Source organism: Meleagris gallopavo, chromosome 1 (genome assembly GCF_905368555.1).
Source record: "Meleagris gallopavo chromosome 1, MGAL_WU_HG_1.1, whole genome shotgun sequence".
Lineage (NCBI taxonomy): Eukaryota > Metazoa > Chordata > Aves > Galliformes > Phasianidae > Meleagris > Meleagris gallopavo.
The window spans coordinates 31688882-31715129 of record NC_139404.1 but is presented as its reverse complement, the minus strand read 5'-3'; the positions used below and the strand labels follow the sequence as shown (position 1 = coordinate 31715129).

The window sequence follows — 26248 nt, the reverse complement described above, 5'->3', positions numbered from 1 at the left end:
GCAGAAGACATGAGACATGAAGGATGGATAACTTATACTCAAACCACTTCTAAATATATCATGTGTACCTCTCTTGTCTTAATAAACTTGTGCACTCATAACTACAGTGATATGTAATTTCAATCACAAATTGTTAAATAATAAATCACAATTGTTTTATACAGATACGTCTGAAAAATCGGTAGTTAGGCTCATATCTGGATTAGAAAGAAAGCCCTTTTAAAATACATGAACAATATATTTTCTTTGGCTAAAGTGAAAACAAATAAACAAAAACCCCAGAACTTTAACACAAAGTAAAAAGTTTCATTCCAATATCAAATAATATTTATATTATTGAAAAACAATATTAAGATGTTTTTTCAGAAAGAAAAAGGTTTAAGTGTTCTCATTGCTAAACACAATAATGGTATCTCACTCCAAACACCAAAACAAGGATATTTTATTATTTTCAAGTTCTTTTTCTTATTATGAGATAGGAGTGTTTCTATAAATTTGACCACATGTGATATTTGTTAATTTCCCCAAAATTATGCCAACTTGCTGTAATCATATTGGAATGTCCTTTCACCATCCTTGGGGGAGGAGGAGGGGAGGAAGGGGAGAACTACAAAAGAAGCATTTGGAGAATATTTGGTATTTACAGATTTATTAACTACAGTCAGCATCTTAAGTTGTACTATGTAAGAACTTAAGAAATTATCTAGATAGCAAAAGACCTGATAGCAATCTGTTTCTTTTCTCATTAAACAAAGACTGTGAAAAGCCAAGATAGGTGTGAAAACATGTGAAGATGATGAAGTAAATGCACACATAGCAGACTATCAAATGTTGGAGAGAAATAGATTGGAAAATATTGTTGTGCAATATTGCTGCATTGCTAACTTAATTTAAATAAAACTATGGATCAACATTGCACCGTGTTAACATTTTTCCAACTATAATCATGGGAAAAGTCATACCCTACAGCATTTACCGCAAAAGAATCTGAACTATAGTATCCATATTCTTTGATACTGTTCCATCAAACCTTCCTTCCTTCTACAAGGTAGGATAATATGTCAGATTCTTATTTGTTTAGTTGTCTGGGGAAGATATTTGCTTTTGGAAGTTTTCTTTTAGGGAATGGGAAATAACTCGTTTTCACAGCACAATACTTTCAGGTACATAGCTTTGCAAACAGTTCAGAAACAAGAAAACTACGTCTCTGTGAATCTTAACTATGGCAGCTGGGCCAGGACTTAAGGACTTACAGCTTTTCCGATCAAAGAATGCAATGTCATCCTCACCTACAAGGTGTGTTATCTTGAGGTCAAGTATGCATGTATCAGTTTAGGCAGGTAGGGGGCAAAGACACCAGAGAAAAAAACAAAAATACCTGGTATATCAGAGCTCTGAACTTTCAAACATCCTAAACCTGGACTGTATAAATTAAAAATTCATTTAAAATTTATATTTTCTTTGAGATGTTTTACTCAAATAATGATGTGCATTTACTGCCAAAACTTGATGTCACTTCTTTTTCCTTTGTATATTCTAGTACTTTAGTTTAATATATGTGCATTTAAGAAATACAAAACTTTCTATTAGAGACTAATTTAGTTCAAGTCACCTCCATTAGTATCCAGAAACCCTCCCAATCTGTTGAGTAGGTTAAATATGCTCTTGTGTCATCTGTGTATATACTTGGTTTCTGAGTCTCATAAAATGATGCATATCATATCTCAGTGTATATGAGTCCACATAAATTCCGGCTGTTTGTTTGTCTGAAATCATACTTTTTATAGCCCTGCTATAAATCTAATTTCACATTTAACAGTTTCTGCAAACAAGCAATGCTCACATGCCAACAGAAGGGACCTAAATTCCATGCTTTTCAGTTTTGTTTTTTTGGGAGGGTTGTTGTTTTTGGTTGTTGTTTTTTTGTTTGTTTGTTTTGGCATTTTTTAAGCTGTTTAAGTCACGTATCACTGCCAAAATCATGCATGCTAATGCGCTAAAGGACTACTGGATCTGTGAGTCTATTTTCCTGAAGCTTGAAATAACTACCTAGCAGATGTTAACTCAGGAAGCCCACAAGAATATTTAGCCTGATCTCTCCCTTAGCACCTACAAACCATCAGCCACAAAAGACTATGCATTCCCTGAGATAAATTTAAGGCCATGACCATAATGTACTAATAGTCTCCTGGCTGTATTTTTGTTTTATATCTATCTAAGGTGATGTCCAGACATCGAGAAGGAGTAAGATAGCAACAGTAACTGTGTCACTGAAGAACAGACTCAGGAAGAGTTATACAGCAGGGCACAAGTGTTTTAAAGGAAGACAAGGGAAAGAAAGAAGCTTTTCATGTTCATCATACATTGAGGAAAAGATTGCAATAGCTTTTTCAGCTATACATTTGAGAGCTGTTAATGATGTTTTATACAAAGCCTACAATAATGTGGCAGTTATTTTGACAGCTAAGCAAAACATTACTTGTCCAGTTGTATGCAAAAAATGTGAGGACAAGCCTGCTTTGACTGGCCTTCAGAGAATACAGAGAGCTCTTAGTAGAAATACATTATTTAGAAATGAAATACATTATTTCTTATAATAACAACAGTAGCAATAATCCATGCTTTCCTCTCACTTCCAAGTTCAATGTTTCAATCACTGTTTAAATCTCCCCTCTTCAGTTAAGCTCTGCTGTTAAAGAAAGACAATAAAAAAGACTATGTAACTGAATAATAAGTAGATTTAAAAAGCAGATGTTTGAAGAAACAATCACTTTTTTCCCTTTAAAAGATAATCATGTGCTACTATTGTTTAAACAGAACTCAAACAATAAAATGTTGGGTTTTTTTTATAGCAGTGTACTGCTGGGTATTTTTGTGGAAATGAACACAGCTCAAACTACTGACTATAACTTTAATAGTCTCTGTCTCATTATCAGAGATACACACACAGTCATGCACATACCTATGTATTTATTTACTTTTTCTAGTCCTAAAAATATATACACTTAAAAAAATTATCTGACTCTGGAGACAATGCAACAACTTCATATCTAATATCTCTGAAAGCTTAAAGGATGCAAACCAGATGATAACAGTATTTCCATTTCACGATACCCAAAGGTTATAGTACTGGAAGATCTGTTTGAAGGCCACCAAAAAGCATAAAGGAAGATTTACTTGGCATAAAATCTATATCTTATTCAGCTCTCTGGTAAAGTAACATTTATCAGTCCAAATGTATTAGGTACACTCCATTAATTTATAAGAGAAAAAGAGTCTAGGTCACTAGAATTCTTGCTGCCTTCTCTCTTTTTCATCTTTTTTTTTTTTTTTTTTTTTTCTCGTAATAAAATGAAAAAAATATAGATACCATTTTTTCTGAGGTATGAAAAACTGATCTGCTTCTGCTGTTTAAACATATAATAACTGATCAGAACAGTTCCAACAGGGACTGCAGCAGTATAAAGGATCATACAGGATACTTGTAAGCTGCCACAATTGTGCTTTATTTTTATAATGAATTTGTCTTTGAATCTTTTCTACATTTATGTTTACTGAAAGAGTGGAAATATTTAAATGTAAATAAAAATCTAGGTTTTAGTATTTATTTCTAGTTTGATCCCTCAATGCTATAACACAATTAAATGCGTTCATGTCTGTAATTCTATTCACACACAGCCAGAGCATCACTACCTACATTATCTTTACTGAACAGCTAGAGAAGAATGTTTTTGGTACAAAAATTATGTTTTAAACATATACTGACCATGTCATACAGTGTTCACAGTGTCATTGATCCCGAGCAACCTGAAATGACTCAGTCTGAACAATCTGACATTTATTTAAATACAGAGAAATCTTAAAAGAAGTTGAAAATTAATGCAATAGTATTAATATTTGAAATTGCAGTAATGCATTATTGTAGATTGCATCTTGTCAAGTCAAATATTTAAACACACATACATTTTTGGAACTTGCAGAGTATAACACCAGCTATCGTTTTGGTCTGGCTGTATTTTATTTGTGTGTCTGACAAGGCAGAAAATACAAAGGGACTCCAAGAACTAAAATGAGGATAATCTACTTGCTAATACTAATATCATTTCAAAATTTTTTTATATTTTATTTTTTTATTATTTTTTTTTTTACAAAATACAAAATTCAGTTTTAGGAGTTGATTTGCTTTGTTCAGCAGTCACCAGTATTTTCCTACAGCAAAGCCTTACTTTTCATTTTAAAACTACTCCTTCAACCACAAGTGCTTTCTGCAAGTACTTAGCATTACTCTTGGAATGTCACATTAGTTATCCAGAGAAAAAGCAAATCAAAATTCATTTCTGATAGTACTGAAAATTATGAAGGCTAAAAAAGTCTTAAAAATATTTTGTTTTTCTCAAGCAGGATTAACTAAAAATGTTGAGTATACTGGGACATTCTTATCTCCAAAACCTTCCATTAAACACTATCATTACTCTTGGATGAGCTTATAGAGGGGATTGGAGTAGATGGGGAAAAAGAAAGCATTTATGAATTATGAATATTAAATGTCAGACAACTTTTTATTGTTAAATTCTTTATCATGTCTGCAGGATGGTAACACATATAATAAACTCACAATAAACTGTGAGTTAAGACTGTGCAACAGTTCAAGCACTGCATGTCAGGATGCAAGCAGCCAAGAGCTCAACCATCTACCAGTGCACTGAGCTTTTCTCATCACTTCCCCATCTCAAACTACGTTTCCTTTTTTTTGGCTTGCAGGCTTTTACACATTAGTTGTGGTATTGAGGTGTATGGATCTATAGATCACACAATTTGGAAAACTGATCTCCAAGTGAGCAAACTACTGTATAAATATTAATTTTGAAAGGTTGGAAAATTGTTCAGTTTTAATCAAAGTGTAGTGATGCTGGTTATTATTTCAATGGATACACATTTTTGTTTGATATTAATTATCTCTTGCATGCTCTGCCATAGAACTTTTTTTCACAAAAGCCTGTCATGAAAGAGTCAATCACAAAGCAGAACATTTGAAGATGATTTATGGCATTTCTTTAGAAACTAGCAATAAGAAATCGTATGACACTTAATCAGAAATTAGTGTGATTCTATGAACTGCTGAACAGTCAGCCAGTATCACTAACATTTATGGTCACTTACTACTACCAAATAAAAAAGCATGCTGACTCAAAATTAACTGGACACAAAGGCCTATATGCTTCTGTCATGGGAACAGCTGCAAATAGAACCAACACCATGATATTGGAATCTCAAATCGTCTTCTAAAAAATTAAATGTGTTTGCTTTGTTTTGTTTTCTCAGAAAACTGATGTAACCAGCTTGTAACTTAAACAGCAAACGTAATGTAGTGCATCAGTATTAACATTAGAAAATTCAATTGCAAATGCAAGGCTCTTGGAAGACATAGTGAAAATGTCCCGGAGAAGAAAAGATTATGAAATTTTCTATGATAGCATTTAAAAGTAATCAACTTCAACCCTCGGGAGCTCATGTACTCACAGTCTTTTCAGACTTAGAAATGTGTTTGGAGATTTCACCTAAATAATGTTACATGCACACAGAACTCATATGACAAAAGATTACTTCTTTAAATGAAAAAAAAAAAGAAAAAAAGAAAAAAAAGCAAGATTTATTCATTTTTCTGCTCAAAAATACATGAGATAAAACCCATGTAAATATTAATAAATATAATTCTCTACAACAGATAGTTAACATTAAGGTACTAATAATAAGCTTCATTAAATTTCTATCCTTTCAAGGTTTCAGCAGGAATTTCAGGATGCGTAACTCCAAGTACATAAATGCTCCAATGAACATATTTAATTGTTTTCTTGGAGACATCTTGTCTGTGAAGTATTATTCGTTCATCTCAGTGGCTGCTCCTTCTTCCTCTGTGGATACTTATGGGATGAAGGACTTAGTTTAATTTGGTAGTAGCTGTGTGTTTGTACAAGAAGCAGCATCTGAAGAGATCAAAACAAGTTCTATCTATCTTTTTTTGTCTACTGACAGGAAACAAAGGAAAATTAATTTTAATGTGAAATTAAAGAATAACTTTTAACTAAAAAAAACACTATGCCCATACAGATACAACAATAACAAAATGGGAAGCAGTATTTACATAGAAATATCAACTGAGATATAAAGAAATATAAACACTCATTTTTCCTCATCTGGTTGTGAGATTTCAAATGATACAAATGGACTGTTTCCACCTGGGGCAATAGAAAGTATTCATCCCATTTGTAAGTGCTTTTTGCCTGAGAACTTCTGAATCTATCAGCGAGACAAAAGAATGTGAAAATTAATAAGTAAATGTCTATATGCAGAAGACTTGTGTCTTGTCAATGCAGATCACAATTTTGGGAGTAAAAACTTTCCTTACAGCTCGTATCTTCTGTGAACTGAATTGTCAGACAAGCTCTGCGTATTCTGCTACTACAAAGCGATTTTCTGCATTGTTGCAGTTCACAAAATGAAAAGACAGCAGTTGTATTATACTACTGTGGCAGCTACAATTATAGCAATTTGAAAATAAATCCATGCTTTTAATTTCAGAGTTAATCATTGAAAAAGAAAATAAACAGTTCTTGCTAATATTTAAATTCTTCATGGATATTTTCCTAAACCATGTTATTAACTTTTAAATATATAGTCATAAATATTTGCCTTGATTTTTTCTTTCTGCCTCTGAGCAACAATACTTCTACCTCTCTGTATGTGTATGCACACATGAACAAAATATTCACAAATGTTCATTACTGATCACTTTTTCTATTTATTATATCCTAATCATGATTTCCTTTACATCTTAAAAAACACTGACTACTTTTCCTGGAAGAAAACAAAACTTCATCAGTTAAGATTAATACTGCCATTTGGATTTTTCTGTCTTCTTCAAACTGCCTGTTGTAGTAGTCTTCATATAACATCCTATTTTTACATTGCACATCATCCTACAGTTGTTTTTTTTTTTTCCAGAAAAATATTAAGTGTAACGCAACTTAGAAATGACTCCTTATAAGTTATTGCAGACAATAATACATTATTTCAGGAAAAGCACAACATACATGCTTCCTCTTCCTTGGTCTTTCTTTATCAGATTCCTTTCACAACTCAATTATTTACTGTATAATTAAACTTCAAATTGAAAATACTCAATCTACCACCTATGATTCTTCAGTGAACCACTTACTGTGAATTATGGATTATGAGTTAATCATTAAATGTCATCTAAATATTCAGAATATAACTACACGAAAGTATAAATCTGGATGTATTTATAATTGAGAGTCCTGAGAACTCATCATATTTAGGTCATTCTCAATAGTATCGTTAGATTATTTCCAAATGCATCTGTTGTCTAACACATATCTCACACTATGCTTATGATGTATAAAAAATCTTTCTAAAATAATCATTTTCATTATAACTGCATTCTTAAAAATATCTGATAAAATGTATGTGGTGACTTTCAGTAATTACAACTGACAAAACTTGAGAGTTGGAATTTCAGAAGCTTCTCAACAGCCTCCTTGACAAGTAAGCTAGCTCACATGTGAGGAACTGTGTCTGAATAATATTTAGTTCACAAAGTATTGAGGGAAAGGTGAAAAGGAAGATAAACTGTTTGTTGTTCAGAGATATTCTACAAGATGTGAACTGAGCACTTCCATTAGGGTTTGGCACCAATGATATTTAGAGTGTAAATGGGGCAGACTTTGGTATATGAAAAGTTATCATTCCATGGGTAGAATTTACATATTTCCCAGTATTTTGCAAGAGGGGAGTCTGAGCAACCAGGGCAATGGGAAGTGGGGAAGATAAACAATGACATTCAGCCATTAACTTAAAGTGAGTATCCTTGGGATGTTGTTTTCCTTGTTTGGTTGGTTTTCTGTTTTCAGACAAACAAAAAAATATGATAGAGACAACTTAGTGAATAATTCCAGAATTTTGGAAGTGTTTCTTAAGTTCAAATTAGAACTTTTTCCAATTTACTTACAATTTAGGCACCCCTCCAAAAAAAATTTAATAGGAATATTTAGGGAAAAAATTCACCAGTGAATAACTGACTTAAGAGTGAGTTCTAATCATTACTCTCCTAGTCCTTTTTTCTTTCAGTTCTTTTAACATTTTAAAGCAAAATACATATGCTTGAGAATAGCATTGTATTCAATAGAATTGAAAGTGAAATCATATACATATATATTTTATCAATACATATAAGCAGATGTCACTTTATCTTTCCATATTCCAATATCTACCTTACATATTATTTTTTTCATTAGACTTGAGTTTGTCATCAGACTGACACTTCGAGATTTCCTTCTACAATAAGAGCTTTGTATGTTGAGTCTTTAAATTTTTTAGACATTTCCTGTATATACTAGTCACATGCCATTTCTTTTGTGGACTTCAGTACATACTCATTCCACAGACTCCAATCAGCTAAAACATGATGACTTCCCTCAACAAGGAGAAAAGTAGCTTTCTCAATAAAAAGAAAATGTCATAAAATTTGAATAGGTAAGATGAGTAGCAGTCGTGAAAAAACGAGTAAGTGAAACCTGGGACTTAATAAGTGGAAAACTAAAATATTACCAGGGAGTTAGGCAAAGTTACCTACTGGATTTGTTTTTTGCCTGGACTACAAAGGAATCATGTACAGAGTCCATTCTGTTGTGGCATCAGAGATTACATCCCCACAGACGAGGTCTTCTTGAAAAAGGTGGAGGTGAAAGGGAGTCTATACCAATTTTGTTCATATGCATAAGGAATATCTGAGCTCTCCTGTAGGCAGCAACATGAAGTAGCTTGATCACTCAGGACCATCTTATTGCACTTGAAGATAATAATCATGTGGCTTTTGAAACAGGTATATTTTCTTACTTGATGTGAGATAACAACCTAGCAGTGCCAGAAACTTTATTTTCTACCGAGTAACATAAAGCAGCTTAGTTCTAATGATTGTAACGCGTCATAAATTCTAAATAAATCAGTGGCCATTAAAATATAGGCTTCCTATGATTTGTATTATAGATGCTGTTTAGATATCATGCATTGCTGGAGTCACCTTGCATCTAAGGAGTTATGCTAATATTTTTCAGCCAGAACAGATTAAAATGATCCAGTGAAATACATCTGCCTCTGCAAGGATTTAATGTATGTACTGGTGAGGAGAATATTACTTAGGTTTCCTAATAAAGGAATTATTATCTTCCTGCAGGAGGAACTAAGTTTGTCTAATCAATTTTAATACATCTTGCTTAAAAACTATTGGTTAGAAAGTTGAATGATCTAGGCAATATGTATATCTGAACACACTGTCAGGTACATTTTTTATAACATATGGAGAAGCGATCAAGAAGAAATCGTTCATTATATGAATTTGTTCATGTCTTAATCTCACTTGCCACTTCAGATATGTTCCTTTGAGCGCAGTCACGTGCCATGCGCTTCAGTTACTGCTGTATTCGAGCAGGTGAATACAAAAAGCTTCTGAATCAGAATGGCAATGGCTTATACATCTTTGCACATTCTTTGTACAGATATAAATTCACTGTGTGAAAGACAAAAAAAAAAAAATCACTCCTGGGTGTATTATTTTTGTGACTTGCTATTTGATTGTAAAGGAATTATACACAAATCAGAACCAGCATTGTATGAAATGTCCTTATGCTTTAACATCTGTTTTATTCCTAAACTGAAATAAATGTTTAAAATCTCAGAATTTTCAGCTGAGTCAAAACTCTTCAAATATATTATTCTGAAATATTGCAAACTTCTCCTATGGTACAAATAAACAAATTAGAAATAAAGCTATCCAGCAGACAAATTCTTACTCTTTAGCTTTACAGAATAATAAAAAAAACATTTTATTCCAGATCACACAGTACTATTTTACATTTCTAAATGTTATTAAATCATTTTTAAACTGCTGCAGATCCACAGTATTTCAACTGGAGCTTAGTGGAAGATGAGCTACTGAATTATGTTGGTCAATATTGTAAATACAGTCATGAAGCACACAATCTTGCTCTGAGAGAAATTCCCCTTGCATTGTGAAATATGTAGTGTTTCTGGAAGTCCAGCTCACAGAAAGGAGGAATTTCTGTATAAATATATAAACACACATTTATATGTTGACTTGCTTTAAGCAAGTGAGAAATATAAATTTGAACTTGATTGGTTGTTTGGCATTTAAATTTAAGCACATATTGCCCATACTTGGAGCAGAGTTCCAAGCAGTTCTTTCGCATATCTCTGATAACAGTCTAACATTGTCAATGAAACATGTCATTTGTCACTATCTGTATCAATGGATTTGTTTTAAGTTTTCCTTTCCAACTCTGTTATTTTTTTCAAGTGTCACTATCCAGAATATTTGGCAATAAGTTCAATTAAGATTTTCACATTCATGATATGTAGCACACAGTCTATCTATAATGTATCTATTTACTGATTTCAGTCCTTTTATTTTACTGTATTTTGCTGTAGTTGTTCAGGCATCCTAGATAAGCAAATCTTATTCACCATAAGTAATGATGCCATGCTGCTTATGTACAGCTTTAAAACTTTATGCTCCTTAATTAAATACTTCATGGTAACAGTTATAGTGTCTTGGTTTCTTATGGATTAAATAGTTAAGAGTAATAGTAAGGAGAGTATTTATGTAGAAGATCCAGAAGTAAAACCTCTTGTACTTAGCTTATTTACTTGCTGCTTTGGAAATTGCAAGTATTCTAATTAGACAAATAACAACAGCTTTGGCTACTTAATTAGATACACTCAAAGCTTAGCAATAACACAATAAAAATAAATTAATTCTGCCATTCAGGTATATGCCAATAATTCAAATGATTTAAAACACAATTGTTCTTGAAGCTTTTCTGAGTGAAATTTGACATCCAAGGACACAAGATGACTCCATCTTCTAGGGAAGGCCAAATAGGACACTTGCCTTCTTGAATTATGCCTACTTTGAAAGCCACTGCAAGGAGTCCTTGAAAGTTCTGACACTAAGCCACTCCTCTGAATAAGTTATATTTTACTCTGTTGAATAACAAGAAGATAAAATCTAGGCTGCAGCAGTAAATCTGGACAGCAGCATATGCTGGACAGCAAAGCTAACTGCTGTAAAAGAAAAAAAAAGGAATCACAAATAATTTGTGTTCATCGAAAAGCAAAGGCATCCTATAAAGAAGAGCAAGCTGAGCAAGACTTCCAGCATGACAGGTTTGGTACTGTCAGTTGATACCAACAGGAAAGTGTTTAGGGATCTTGCCTCAAATAAACTGGAATGTATTGAAATTCCAGATCCAGATCATTCACAGAACAGATGAAGACATAAAAAGATCAATAGATTTCTATCAGTTCATAATCAGTTATAATTATTAAACAAACTGCTTATTATTAAACATATAACTTATTCCCCCAGATGTGTTATCTTTATTTAGTTAATGATGGAAGCAAGTGAATTAGGGATATGAGGAAAGATTTGACATTTACAAGCCAATAATTTTAAGATTACCATGTTATCAAAACTAGTACAACTGAAACTGTCATTGAAATTCTGAAGCACACCTACCTACACAACATTCAAGACATATAGAAAGACTAAGAATATTAATTAAATCTCTACCAGAACAAGCCCAAATCACAACCTGTTCCAGTGCATCATCATCCTTATTGTAAAAAACTTCTTCCTTATATCCAATCTAAATCTCCCCTCTTGTAGTGTGAAACCATTTCCCCCTGTCCCATCACAACTGACTCTCCTAAAGAGTCTGTCCCCTTCTTTCTTATAGCCTCCCTTTAGATACTGAAAGGCCCCTCTCAGGTCTTCTCAGAGCCTTCTCCAGAAATTATAGCCCCAGCTTTATCAGCTGGGAGTTCCATCCCTTGTGTCATTTTTGTGGCTCTCCTCTGGATGTGTTCCAGCACGTCCATATTTCTTCTGTACTGAGTACTCCACATGCGGACAAAGCACTCCAGGTGAGATTTCACCAGCACAGAGTAGAGAGGCAGGACCACATCCATTTGTACCTATGCATTATTTTTGGTGATGCTGTGCTCCATCCTTACATTCCCCAACTAGTACTGATAATGGGGGTTGCCACAACCCATGTGCAAGACCTTACACTTGGCTTTGTTGAACATCACAATGTTCACCTTGGCCCAGTGATCAAGCCTAAGCCTTTCTGAATGACATCCCCTTCCTGAGGAGTGTCGAGTGTGTCAAACAGCTTGATGTCATCCACAAACTTGCTGAGGATATACTTGAACCTACTGCCAATGCCATTGATACAGAAGATATAATCTCTAGCTACTACTATTAAAAAGCTGTAATGGTAGCACCATTTCCTTCCAGAATTTTCTGAGATTCAAAGCACTTAATAAAAAGTGTTTCAAAGCAATATAAATAGAAAATAAATCAGGGCACAGTCAGTGTAAAACCTGTCAATGAGAAAGTGCTGCAGGAAGTGTTTGAACTCGATGAGTAAATGAACAACCTATTTCTCAATACAGTCTCCTATTTTAATTATAATCTCCATATTTAAACATGTCATTTTGTTGTCTCATCATAGTTTTTATTCATCTAAATGAAAGCCAGGTAAAATTGCACTGGAAATGCTTGACTTTCTTGACGATTAAATAAAGATGCCAAAATCTGTGAAAAATAAAGGTAAACTTTTCTTTTGCTTGTACACATTGCTGAAATGCCTATTGGCTATGAAAACTGTAGTTGTTCTGTACTCTTTAATATGGGTGATCTTAACAGTAATCTTAAAAATCTCAATAGTAATATTAATAACTAATCTTAATAGTAATAGTAATCTTAAAAATCTAGATGAAAAAGTTCTGGTTGATCAAAAACCTCTTCAGATGGTACATATGTTTATCTATGTGTGTCAGATCTGATCTCTGCAAAAATCTTCAAAACTGGCTAATGAATTAAAAGACAATTTAAAACAACCTCATTCTTTGATTTCTATAGTTACTCTGGCAGGAGAATAAACCTGCCACTAAGTCTTCTATTAACAAATATGTATCTACATACGTTTAGGAATCACAATAAAAATCTCAGCTGTAGTCAATTGATACTGCTTTATAATATCTTATAAATATCACAGGTCAGGTCTGTTTCCCTTGACTATACCCTTTCAAAATAAACAAGGGAATAGTTCTTAGACGCTCCAAAACAATGGACCAGTAAAATTCTATAATAAGTTCTTTGTAAAGTGCCAGGTTTATTATTTCATTTGAAATGCTGATGTGATTACAATGGTATACACAGCATGAGTAGATAGACTTTTCCTTCCCCATAATACTTCTCTGGGATCTGCTTAAATATCTCATGATTCCCAGTTGTGCTACACTATTGTTTCATTATCTTTGAATTATGCGACACACATCACAAATGCAACCATTGTATGATCCAGTGATATGAAAAACTATATGGGAACTAATCCAACATTATTAGTGTACAGAAAAAAAGCATTCCTTCATCAAAGTTTTGCAAGCTCAATGAACATATCAAAGGCCTAAGTTTTAAATTAAACAAATCCACATTTTTGTCCCTTAGAAAATGTACTGTATGATGTATGCTATTATTTTTTTGTTTTTGACCCATTATTTTAAATAAAGTGGGAGATAAAAAAGTATTTTCTTCAGGAATAAAAAAAAAAAGCTGTCATTATTGATTAATTTATCTATAGAAATGAAGATCAATGTTGCCTGCTTGTATAAAAATGAAAATTGTTTTCAATAGATGCTTGAGTTAGTTTAATCAAAGTTAATGCAAATATTCCTATGATAATAATTACTAATAACCTATGCTTCGGACACTGAAAATGCTTAGTAGAAGTACAGTGGCAATTCTGTTGATGTCTTTCTGACAATTATTCAAAAGACCAAAAAAATTATTTTTCTAAATGTACTTAACTCTGAGACTGTCTCTGAATGGCAAGACTGAGACTGGCTAGAATGACAAACCTGTCCAAAAAGAAAAAAAAAGGTATGAAACCATCTAAAACATTATCATCCCTCTTCCCAAGTCCAATTTTAGGGGTGTTTTATGATAGAAACAGAGAACCTCTCTGCATTTAAAACACAGGTTACTACAACAGAACACTTCCCTAAAAGGTAGTTTTACTAAAACTCAAAGACTTCTAAAAGTGAAATATACCTGTACTACTTTATCAAAGGCTTTATCAGGCCATCTTAGCATTCGGGTATTCTTTTAAAAACAGAACAACTGTATATTTTTAATATTTTGTTACACTTGGTATTTCTTTCTAGAACTTATCTCTGTTAGTAAGATTCAGAATGTTTTCTTCTTGTGTCTCATCATTACACCTTCTTTTCTTTACGTGTGTGTCTCAAATTAACTTGACATAGACACTTTACATACATTTTAGGCTAAATGTAAAGTATTCCCTCATGCCCATGAGGCATTTGGAAAGTTGATAAGTTCTGCTTTCAAGGACACTCTAAATGAGGTTATTAAAATTCAATGCTTTTCATATTCTGATGGAGAAAAATGTTTGTCCCTAACAACAAAGGACATAGGTCAATTTAAGAAAGCTTCTCAGTCTCCTTATCCACGGCCATGGAATATCTTGTGCCAGTATTTGTAAATCTAAAATAAGAAAAAGTTACCAGGGAGGAAGAAAAGTATAGGAGACTAGATTCTATCCAAAAGTTAAAATCCATAACCATATGTTGTTTGTGTTGCATGCATTTTGCAACTGTCATCTCCACTGTTCACGTAATTCCATCTTCACAGCAATATCACTGAAACACCCACTGAGATAAAATCACAAATATTTTAAACATACCATATGATATTTTACTTTCCAAATTAATGTTCAACGAAGTCACATTGAAAACTTGTTTTTAGTTTACTTTTGTGTTGTCACCTGAAAAATCTTTTAAGAGTTTGCTACTACACGATGGTTAAGCTCAAACTTGAATAATGAAAGAAACATGAAAAAAGAAAAAAAAAAAGAAAAACAAAAGAGAGAGAAGAAAGGTTGTTCAGAGAGATTATGGTCTCTTGCCTTGGAGATATCCAAGCCCTGCTTGGATGCTCACTTGTGTGACTTACTGTAGGGAACTGGCTTTAGCAGAAGAGTTGGAGTCAATGATATCTAGAGGTCACTTCCAACTCCTGTAATTCTGTGATTCTGCATCTCTGTGAATCAATTAGATGCTGTATTTTTTAACTGTAAGCATGTTTTCAAAAATGATAGTGGTGACTACTTAAACTCTGCTTGTCTACTCAAACTACTTAAAGCATTTTTCTTTGAGAATGGTCTCAAAATGCTTTTAAAATTATTACTTGGATAAGTCATCTGGGAGTAAAATGGACATTTATTTTTTGAACTTCAGAACAGCAAGATAATCCCACAGTTCACAGTTTGGAAGAATTAGCAGTTTTCAAGCTTATCTCTATAACCTAGTGTCACATCTAAAAAGCTATTTTTGAAAATAGAAACAACAACAACCAAAGTGAAATTTCCCCTTGGCTAAATGACAAGAAAAAGAGTTAAAGTCAATTAAGTAACCTGCTTTTTCCAGTTTTTAGACTTCCACAAGGAAGTCTAAACCCAAGGTCAGCTGTGTCTGAAATCAACATATTTGTCACATGGCTTTAACGGCCACCGCTAAGGTTTCCCATCAAACCTACACTGAAAACAACAAATATATTTTCTTTCTAGAAACAGATAGAGCTCTAATAAAATTTGTAATCACTTTTGGTTGGTTAATGCTGTGTAAAATTGGAAATTTTGTGCAAAAATGGAAATTTTGAAAAAGAGAAGAATGAATGGTGAGAACTTGAGGTAAAGCATATTTGGTCTTTTGGGTCTTCAATTCCTTAATATATGTGTACATCAGAGCAAACATATGACTCTTTAAGTATGCATACATAGTTGATATATTAAAGAAAACATACATGCATACGTATTATATATATATATGCTTTTATATGTATATACAAACACAATATGCCCTGTGAGGATAGCTCCACTAATTCCATCTTACCCCAAATTCTGTCTTCCTGTAGTAGAAGTGTGGTCATCCCAGTCACAGTCCCTTGTGTGTAGGAGTCCATCACAAAGCTATCACCCCTAATTTAATACAATTGACAGTCTCTGCTCAAGAGAGGCAGAAGGAGGAGTTGCCATGGAGACTGAACTATTGCTCTTCTCCAGAGGATACTTCTTTCAAGCACAGGCTGAACCACAGAGGCTGTTTATTACACGTAACCTTGATCGTATTACAGGATCTTGCATTTTGGGAAGGCTTTTTAGTAAGCTCTAATAAACATCCAGGAGATAAGTGTTGGGAGGAGAAGAGCATGTTTCAGAAAAAAATAAATAAATAAAACCAACAAGAACTGCATGGAATTGCTTATTATCTTAGATTGAGAGGGGAAAAGAATTTCATATTGACTAGATTTATCAGATTTGTCACCTCTGCTTAGTGCTTTCCTAACAGAGTAAATGCTGTGCTTGACCTATTTGCAGGAATTAACCAGGACTGCAAGAGACCATATGGATTGCCAGATGGTCTGCTATAATTTAATGCCATTTATTGTAAGTATGAAGTAAGTGATAAACATAATTAACATTCTTTTAGTTCCTTATTGGATGCCATTTATTAGTTTATTAGTATTCGTGTTTGTTTGTTTTTTTTTGTTTTTTTTTTCCTAAAGCATTGAAAGGCAAGTTAATACCTTGTTATTGAAACACAGAAGCCAGCTAATCACAGCAAGAGGCTGCAGCCTCTAAAGCAAAGAGTGTCAGCACAGACTCTTAACTTATTCACTGACCCCACTGTGATGATTAATAGGTTGAATGCTAAGCTCTAATGAGAATGACAGATCTTAGATGTTTTCAAGTTACCTTAATTAATAGTATGATGAAGAGAGTGTTCACGCAGACATATTACACTTCATAGTAAACACTACACACTGTACTTGTGGTCTTTATGTCTTTCACATTACAGTACATCAAATGCTAAGGAACCAAACCACCTTCAGACAGTAAAAACAATGGAGTGATTTCCTTCAGAAATGTTTTTCCTGATTGCTATTTCATATTCTGCCAGTGATTGTCTAAATGCTCTATTTTTTAGGAAGTGGTTCTAGAGAAGCTATGTCTTCAAAGAGTGTTTATACCCGGCAGAATCGTCATTTCAAAACCAAAGTAAGAATAAGTAATGCCTCCTATTAAATTCCATGGTATCTACAGCAAAGAATGCAATAACACTGTTTGATAGAGCAAATTTTCAACTACAGAATACTGTTTGTCAACAGTCAACACCATTAGCTATGCATTTTGGCCAGCAATGAACAAGCATGCCATGCTCATAAATTCTGCGCCAGTGGAGGTGACCCACCGTCACCTGCCACTGCTGAAACACACCATCACTGCCTCACTGTGCTCACATCCATAGCTTAGTCTCCATATCTGTTCAGCAAGAGTCAATGCATGTCAATGGGTGCCTTTTTTTCCTTGTGGAGGAATTCAATGACACATCTTTGCTTCACATGCACTTTCATGTCAGATGCCATTTTGTGAGACTGCCCCTCTGCTGCCAAGCCACCAACATCCACCTTTGATATCATGGGGCAAAACAATAAAATAGGGGCCATTGCTTTCAGATCAGCCTATGTACAAACACAACCACAGCTAAATGCCTTTCAGTTTGTGTCTGCACTATTAATAAAAGTTGGATGAACTCTGAGATGATAGAAATGGCATAAATTAGATGTTATTCAGAGATTAAAACAAAACAAAACAAAAAAAAAACTGTGCTATAAAGTAAATCTGCCCTTATAAAATTAAGGTAGCACTAGAAAAAGCAGTGAACAAGACTTCAGTTCAGAAGTCACAGCATAAAGAAAATGGAAGCAGATTCCAATTCTTATCATCTGTGCACTTCCCTTCTTCCAGATGGATCCACACAGAGGCTTCCAGTTACATCTGTGCACTTTGCAGTGCAAGTGCATATGTATTTGTAAATACACAGCCTTCTGAAGAAAGTACTTCCAGAGGGAATCTGAATGAGACTCTCTCTCCATTCCCATAGCACCATGAACACTGACTATCTTTGGGCTGCTTGCAGACAGAATGGACAGCGCTAGTCAAGCATGCTTGGGCACACGAAATGGTGCATTATCAGAGTGAAACACATTTTCAGGCTTGCAGTATCCATAACCGCCAGTTATGATTTGAGAGTGACCTGGTCGTAAGTCATAACCTATAGCAAGGACATGTATGTTCCTTTACTCCACTCTTGAAGGCACTGATTCAAGTTACTTCTTCACTTGGTGAATTGTTGCTGCTCCTATAAACCCCTTCAAATTCTCCCTATGAATAAATATAAGATCAAAATATCTGAAAAGCAAGTTTTTATTGATATTGACACCACTTGCCAAATCATCTTTATTAGGCCATGTCTCTGCTGCCATTTGAAAAAAAAAAAACATTATGTTTTCCATTCCATTAACTGAAAAATATTTTACTGAGGTGCTTCAGCTGATGCTATGCTGGCTGTAGAGTCTTCTTTATAGTCAGAGGAGTAAAAAGTACTTAAAGAGTGAAACTCAGCTAGTCTGAATTCTCTCCTATAGACACCTACCTCTCTTCCTTGACTGCTAAAGCAGTTATGGTTACTCAAATGTCAAGCCTTAGGTAGGTTGAAATCAGTGATAAAAAATTACCATGGTAAAAACAGGACTTCATGCATCCTTCACAAGGTTGTTTTCTGGAATCTGATAATATCATACTGTATTACAGAAACCACTTCTGAAAAATACAGAAGTGCTGCTCTTCGGTGAATAAAGATACAGCGCTATAGGCACAGTGTTCTCAGTTTCTATATACTTTATACTATATTCCTTTTCTATATAAACTTTTCAGTTTCTATACATACAGTTTCTAGACATTTTTATACATATGTACATATATTTTTATAATATATGCATTTAAGATTTCATAGTTCCATTATTGAAAACAGTCTGAGATGTGCCAAGTTATAACATTCAAAGAAAAAGCATTAGGTAAATTCTTAGGTAACTTATAAAATCAGTTAGTAATTAACTTGAAGTGCTTTAAGACCATGCAGGCAGGTGAGCTGTGATATTTGCAAATTTCACAAACATCTTACCTCCTGCGTACATGACAGCCAACATTATTGATGATATCCAAGCTATCTCACTATATGATGTATGGAAGATTTCCTGTATTTCCTTGAAGAATACTGTGATGGCTTTGGGGAATGCATAGGAGAATCCAATGGAAATAAAGGCCCCAAAGACCACAACCCACCCCCAGCCTCCATCTGGAGGTGGGTACTGTGGTGCTCCTATTGCTGGTGGCATTTCTAGTCTCTGCCTCTTCTCCAATTAGGCTGAAAAAGAAGAGAAGAAACAAAGTGTCAGATAGTTGTTCTTTTTTTTAAACATACTGCAGTATTCCACCATCATCCGCAGAATCCTCAAAGCAGAGACCAACTCCCAGTTTACATGCATACATAGAATACAAAAACCTGTTTTCAGAAGCAAAAATCTGTTCTTTTAAAAAAAAAGAAAAAGAAAAAAAAAGAATGTTTGAATATTTGAAATATCCCATTTAGTATGTGCAACTATATGTCACTGAAATTGTGTTTGTAATTATTCATTTATTGGAAAATGATGTGTTTGTGTAGGTAAATTTGCTTATCTCTTCGATCTACAGTATGACAGAAAAAAAATTGAACAATGTTGTATAGAAAGAAACGGAAAAAAGTTACAGTAAATAATTCCTAAATGCTGTTTTGTTAACAACATTTGCAGGTACTTTAGCAAAATCATCAGCAATGACAGTAATGAACAAGTATGTAACAGAATGCTTTATCATGTGCTCTCATTTTCCAGTCATTAACCATTGTTAATATTTCTCGCTTTACTCAAGATAACATTTTAAGAGTGCATTTTAAAAAAAGATTTAAAATTCCTTGTGTAGCCATAAAATAAACACAAAATATTACAATGTCATACTGTACTGTTTTTAAAATTTTATTCTGCTTATTAGTAACTGCTGATATTACTTGCAGGGGCAAAGTCAAACTTGATGGTACTTTTTTTTTGCGCTGTATTCACACATTTAAAGACATCAGAAAGTCTTTCACTAATAACCTCACAAACTTTTCAAAGTAATTTAAAGTTTACCATAATAGAGAGCATCAGAGTGATTTTTTGCAGAGGTTCGTAGAGGTGCAACAACAACAACAACAAAAAAAACAAAAAACAAAAAACAGGGAGTTTAACAAATCATAGGTAATTCACTTAAAACTCCTAAAGCCTGAAATTGATTTTATATTTTTATTATCATCTTGATTATTTATTCCTATAGATATTATATATTATCATCTTGATATTATATTCCTAAAGAATATGTAGCAGCAATAATTAATTTTGTAGTTCTGAGATATTTCCAATCTAAATCCCCTTTATTACTAAACAAAGTTGGAGTCCACTGTGTTTTCATCTGTGTAATGCAACCTACACAGACTGCATGTTCTGAACGTTCCACCTTCTTCTATGTTTCTTACTTGGGCATTTGCATGACTTCTTACTCTTTACTGGTCTCCTAACATACAGTACTGAAAGCTGTGAATCATAACAGTACATAAGTTTTTTTTTCATTATGCTTATGATTACCAGTGAGTCTCCATAGATTTTTTCTGTGTCGCTTACATCATACCCCAATTTCTCACAGTGAACTGCATTAGCATTGGGAGTGATATGATTACTTTAACAAAAACTAAAAAATGAACTGTGTCAGCTTATATTAATTCCCAGTATATTACCTAGAGTGCTGTCAGGGTAAACGCCCCATACTAGCAAAGCGTTCCTTTACAAATTATCTATCATAAGGTCACCTCTGTGATAGAAACCTCTTTAATTCTGATTCTCCACTTCACTGCAGCTGGCTGTAGACATCACCTTCATACTGGCCAACCTCCATAGGGGCTAAATCAACCACTAAAACACCTGGCTTCTATGCAAGGCTGCAATATCACAGCTAATTTGTTTTCTGCATCATGTCATACAGATTTGCTGCTGACAGCAATAGATATCTACTGCTCCATACACAGACAGTTGTTTTTTTTTCTGTTTTTTTTTTTTGTTGTTGTTGTTTGTTTTGTTTTGTTTTTTTGTTAATATGCATGTCCAGAAAGAACCCCTGGCATGTACTTTGGTTCTGGTTACCCTGGTCTCAGCTTAATATTAGTCATGAATCAAAAAGTAAAACCTGGGTCTGCCACTAGAAGTTGGAAAAGTAGAGACATAGAGATAATTACAGTTGCTGAAATTTAATTTTGGCAAAGTAGTTAAACACCTGTTTACTGACTGAGAACCCACTGGAATGCAGAGTGTCTCAAAAAGTCCATCATACACTAGAGCACGCATAGTAATTGATTGCCTCCACAGGAAAGAAAAAAAAAAAAAAACATAAATTGGCATGAAAAGAAAAATCCTATTTCTATGACCTAACTGAATGGCCTGGAATAGCAGTTTTCTGTCCCAGAAAGCTGTTGTACTGCTCATCAGAGAAAACTTTTAGTAATTTCCTGAAAAAAAAGTTAACTATTATTTTCTTACACTTCAAAATTTGAGCATATTTGTTTTTATATTTCATATTCATACAATAGCACTTCTATCTCTATTATAAATTCTGGTAATATGGTGCAACATCAAGGAATTGCTCCTCATAAAAATGGAAAGTGATAACCAATTTTTTGAGGCAACACGCTTTTTCCTAAAAATAAAACACCAGTGTTTGGCAAAATCACTGCCAGTACATTGGTCAGAAGAATTCCAGTGGTGCCCAAGTGTTATAGCAATCCAATGCAGTGCTGTAGGCCTGGGGAAGAGTAGCTAGAAAACTGCTTGGCAGAAAAGGACCTGGGAGTAGTGGTCAGCAGACAACTGAACACAAGCCAGAAGTATGCCAAGGTGATGAATGCCAGCAGCATCCTAGCATACATGAGAAATAGAGTGGCTAGCAGGCAAGAGTTACAGCTATCAATACAAGCTGGGAGATTAAAGGTTGGAGAATAGCACCATCAGAAACAACACCGGGATACTGGTGGGTGGCAAGCTGGATATGAGTCAGCAAGGTGCCCTTGCAGCCCAGAAAGCCGACCATATCGTGAACTGCATCAAAAGAAACATGGTCAGCAGGCCAAGGGAGGTGATCCTGTCCCTCAGGTGTCAAGTATTAGTTTGCAAGGAAGTAGACACAAGTTGTGCCAGGAGAGGTTGAGATTGGATCCTGGGAAAAATTTCTTCATGGAGAGGGTAGTCAAACATTGGAAAGGCATAATGTACATGGCATTACAGGACATGGTTTAGTGGTGGATTTGGTGGGTTGGGCTGATGGTTGGACTTGAAGACCTCTTCCAACCTAGATAATACTGTGATTCTAAGGTATCAGCTCTTTGCAAATATCTCATTGTATTTGCCCTGTCAGGGTAGCAGCTCCTCTCTTTGAAAGCTTCAGAGTAAACTAAGAGGACATCAGGGAAAAGAGCAAAGGTGCAGTAGCTTTCCTATGCCTCAGCCTATGCTGCAGAGCCCACTGCAGAGCACTGCCAGCTGATAGCACTGCTATAGTGAATGACTGTCTGCTACCCTATGCCAGATGCTGCCGTGCCACAAAGAGGAGCCTGGATTGTTGTATCGTACACCTCCTGTATATTCCACAGAGTGATGTTAATAATAGCTTCCCTGATATTCCTTTATGATCACGATAGCCAATTTTAACTCACTTTAAAAGGTAAAAAGAAAATGCATAAATAAATACATACATAGTTGCATTAAGAAAAGCAAAGTAATCATTTTGTCAGAAATATTGAGTCCAACGTCTCAAACATCCCATACTTTCTCAGGAACTAAAGCAGCTTTCTCCTGTAAAAATTTAATTTAATATCCACAAAATGGAACTTCTTCTAAAGCAGTCTAGCACATTAATATCCTCAGCTCTTCCCTTAAACTTAACTGGTAAGATTTTGATAGTATAAGAAGTATACAGATGAGTGCAAAATCCATTAGCAACCAAAATGAAACAGCATTTTAGATGAGTAGGTACAAATTCTGACAGAGGAAGAAAAAGAAGAGGGAGGACTGAAGCAATGACAAGGGAAAAGTGTTTCCAGAGCTCTCAGAGCTTATTATAAACTACGAAAGATATTAAGATATATGCAGCAGAAAATGTAAAAACAGTCAAGTGTGATGATGTGCATGTGAAGAACACAGTATCAAGGGGAAAAAAAAAAAAAAAGCTGCATTTGAGTAAATAAAGGTCACCAGCAGAACTGACATGCAGTCACACAAATTCCATTGTGTGTAAATGGCTCACCAGTTAGGCTTGCTCACCCCCTTCCTTTTATAGGCAAGAGGTGGGTGAGGGACAGTCTGCATGGAGGAGAAGCATGGGAACAGTGAGTGAAGCATGTCCCTGAGGAAGCCATCAGCCCTCTTCTCTCTGTCAGGTACAGAGAGGCTGCTCAGTCTTTCTATACCTTGAATTAGGCTGTGAACAAGGATTTTATCCTAAGCTTCTTCTAGTTCCTCTGTATAAATCCCTGTTACATAACAGCGAACAAGAAAATCTCTAACTTAAAGAGCTGTACGTGTCTACCTACTAAGAAATAGTAAAACAAGAGCAAGAGGATACTTTTAAAAATATGATATGCAAGACTGTTATATAGGTATCTCAACACACTAGAATTTAATTGGGCAAATGAGAACAAGTGAATTAAAAAGAGAAACATGGAGGGAGAGGAAGGGAAGGAGAAAAGAAAGAAGGAAATGGAGAAAGGAGGAAGGAATGGTGAGAGAGAAAGAAACACATAAGCAAGCAAGCAGCAAGGTCAAACCAAGAGGAAATACGACAGACAAATAATGTATCTTGATACCAAGTGCAGCAGACTTCCGTCAGTCACGATCAACCTGTTCAGACCAGGGCTTCATTAATATTCTGCAGTTGCCAGCACCAGCATCAGCTCTCAGTACAACAGCTTGTCACAGACTTCTGAGAAGAGGTTGTGCTGTTCTCATGTTTACAGAGACACAGATTTTACTGAGTGTTTCAGTTTTGCTCATCTGCACCATTAAAGTAACTGCTTCATTCTCCACTTGTGTTCTGTCTGCCATTTGTCCCAGAGGAAAAGAGATCGTATGTGAAAAATCTGTCCCTATATTTTTGCACAATAGGAATATTTAGCACGTATGTAGGGCATTGCAGCTTCACATGGTAAGCCAGGGACTGCAAAGATCCTCTCAAATTTCACTCGGTCTCCTAATATTCTGGTGAGGTGATTCAGAAGTTTCATTCACTTCCAGAAAACCAAAAACAAATACAGTAACAGGATAAATAACTTGACTGCATTTTACACCAAAATGGGTGGCAGAGCTGAGATGTGGACTAATGTCTAAGCAAACTGTCAGTTAAGAGTGAGATTTTTAAAGCTCATTATATAACAAATGCCAATTAATTATACAGCTCCATACCTGAAGTGGAAGCATAGGTGGGGTATAGTCTTTGTTTTGTAGGTTTGGATAGTCTGCTGCTCTAAACCCTAATGATATTAATGACAGTTCTATTTAAAATCAGTGACTTTGTGGTAGCATTAGCTAAGAAATGAGATATATGGAATTACATTTATATAAAAAATCCCTGTTTGAAAGCTGAGAATATTTTTTTTTCTTATTTTTATTAGCAGCTCCAATTAATTCCAAGCAGGACAGTATTATAGGGTTACTGTTATACTAAGTGGTACTTCTTTGGCAATTTTCTATTATTCTTTAAGAAACATTCATTATTTGGAAAAAAAAAAATCTTTATTAGTTTTGTGAGACGGTTTTGCTCTGACTCGGGATTTTGTTGTGAGGAAAGGCAGGACATAGAAAGACTCTTACTGAAGGGACCAAGAGAGACTGTCCTCTGCTCTTATTCTAACTATGAGCTTTAATAGGCAAAGTAACTCCTAAGGAGCACTGATAGCCAGCCTATTGATCTTCCTGAAAGAGGAAAATAGGCTGCATTTTGTCTGAATGCCCATATGCAGAGACTGAGGGCTACATGATAATTAAAACCCAAGTGTCTTACAGATACACTCAGAATTAGACTTTACTGCATTTTTTTTTCCACTGGGGTCTAACCTCAGGATAAAAACACTCTGTGAAGAACAAAACTGCTAAAATGCACCCTAATTATCAAGTATTTTAGAAAGCTGCTGTTTTTGTAAAGTTTCTCCAAATTCCACGAATTGAAAGACAGTGCTTTCCAGATAGCAAAATGTAACAATAAGTACATTGTACTATAAATATAGTAAACTATACTAATTTTTATTTATGAGGTTTATGATGGGATTTATCAATTATTATTTTTTTAATCTGGTCAAATCTTTTTTAAAAAAGAACCACTGGTCTTATTTAATTTTAAAGCCTGTTTCACATCAATCCTTAATAGCACAATGACCAATAATGTTAAAAGATATTACCACAGCTATTTTAAAAATCAAGCTTTATCTTATTAAAGAAAAAAAGACAAATTATTTTTTTCTCTCCAAGATCAGACAAATGAGTAGTTCTAAACACTCATATTTATGAAAGAAACATGCAGTAATTCAACCATCCATAATTTACAGTTAAGAATCAATATTGTAACATACTTTTCATACCACTGAAGCAGTACCAACACTAGCGTGTGCCTGAAGGTAGAGTGGGAAAGTAATAGCCCCTCATACTTGCAAAGCACACATGGGAATAACTTTGTTCCAAATGCCTGGAAGGTTAGCAGAGGCAGGCACTGTGAAGAGAAGCAGAATGAAGGGAAAGTCACGTGCTGAAAGACAAAAATAAATGAACAATCCCAGTAACTCTCTTTACTCTTAGGCTTTGGTGTTGCAATGGGCTGATTCCTAGTAACAGCATCACCTAAGCAGAAAATTGGATGGAGAAACAAAAACTGTTAAACAAGCACTAATACAAGCTGTGAGTTCCTGATGTTTGCAGGAATGATGAAAGGTCTAATCCAGACTGGAATAAAGGCACATCTTCTGTTCCAGTTTGAGGACTCAGTATAGGATTACTGAAACAGAAGGGAATCCTGTGTGGTAAAATGTTGCCCTGTGAAAAGCAAAAATGTGTTAAGTACCACGA

The 26248-nt window shown here is 34.5% G+C and overlaps 1 protein-coding gene across 4 annotated transcripts in view; it reads right to left on the bottom strand.

The window, feature by feature from the left end:
• Positions 1–26248, bottom strand: part of SLC16A7 (solute carrier family 16 member 7) — an 85040-nt gene that overhangs the window by 15191 nt on the left and 43601 nt on the right. For 2 of the 4 annotated variants that reach the window (XM_085220157.1, XM_085220145.1), the window contains exon 2: positions 19204–19446. In XM_085220157.1, the coding sequence (XP_085076283.1) occupies positions 19204–19417 (214 nt within the window). In that variant the 5' untranslated portion in view covers positions 19418–19446. Of the gene's footprint in view, positions 1–19203; positions 19447–24000; positions 24122–25758; positions 25895–26248 lie in introns of those variants that run through there. The other 2 variants (XM_010707634.4, XM_019612940.3) reach the window with 2 other exon arrangements.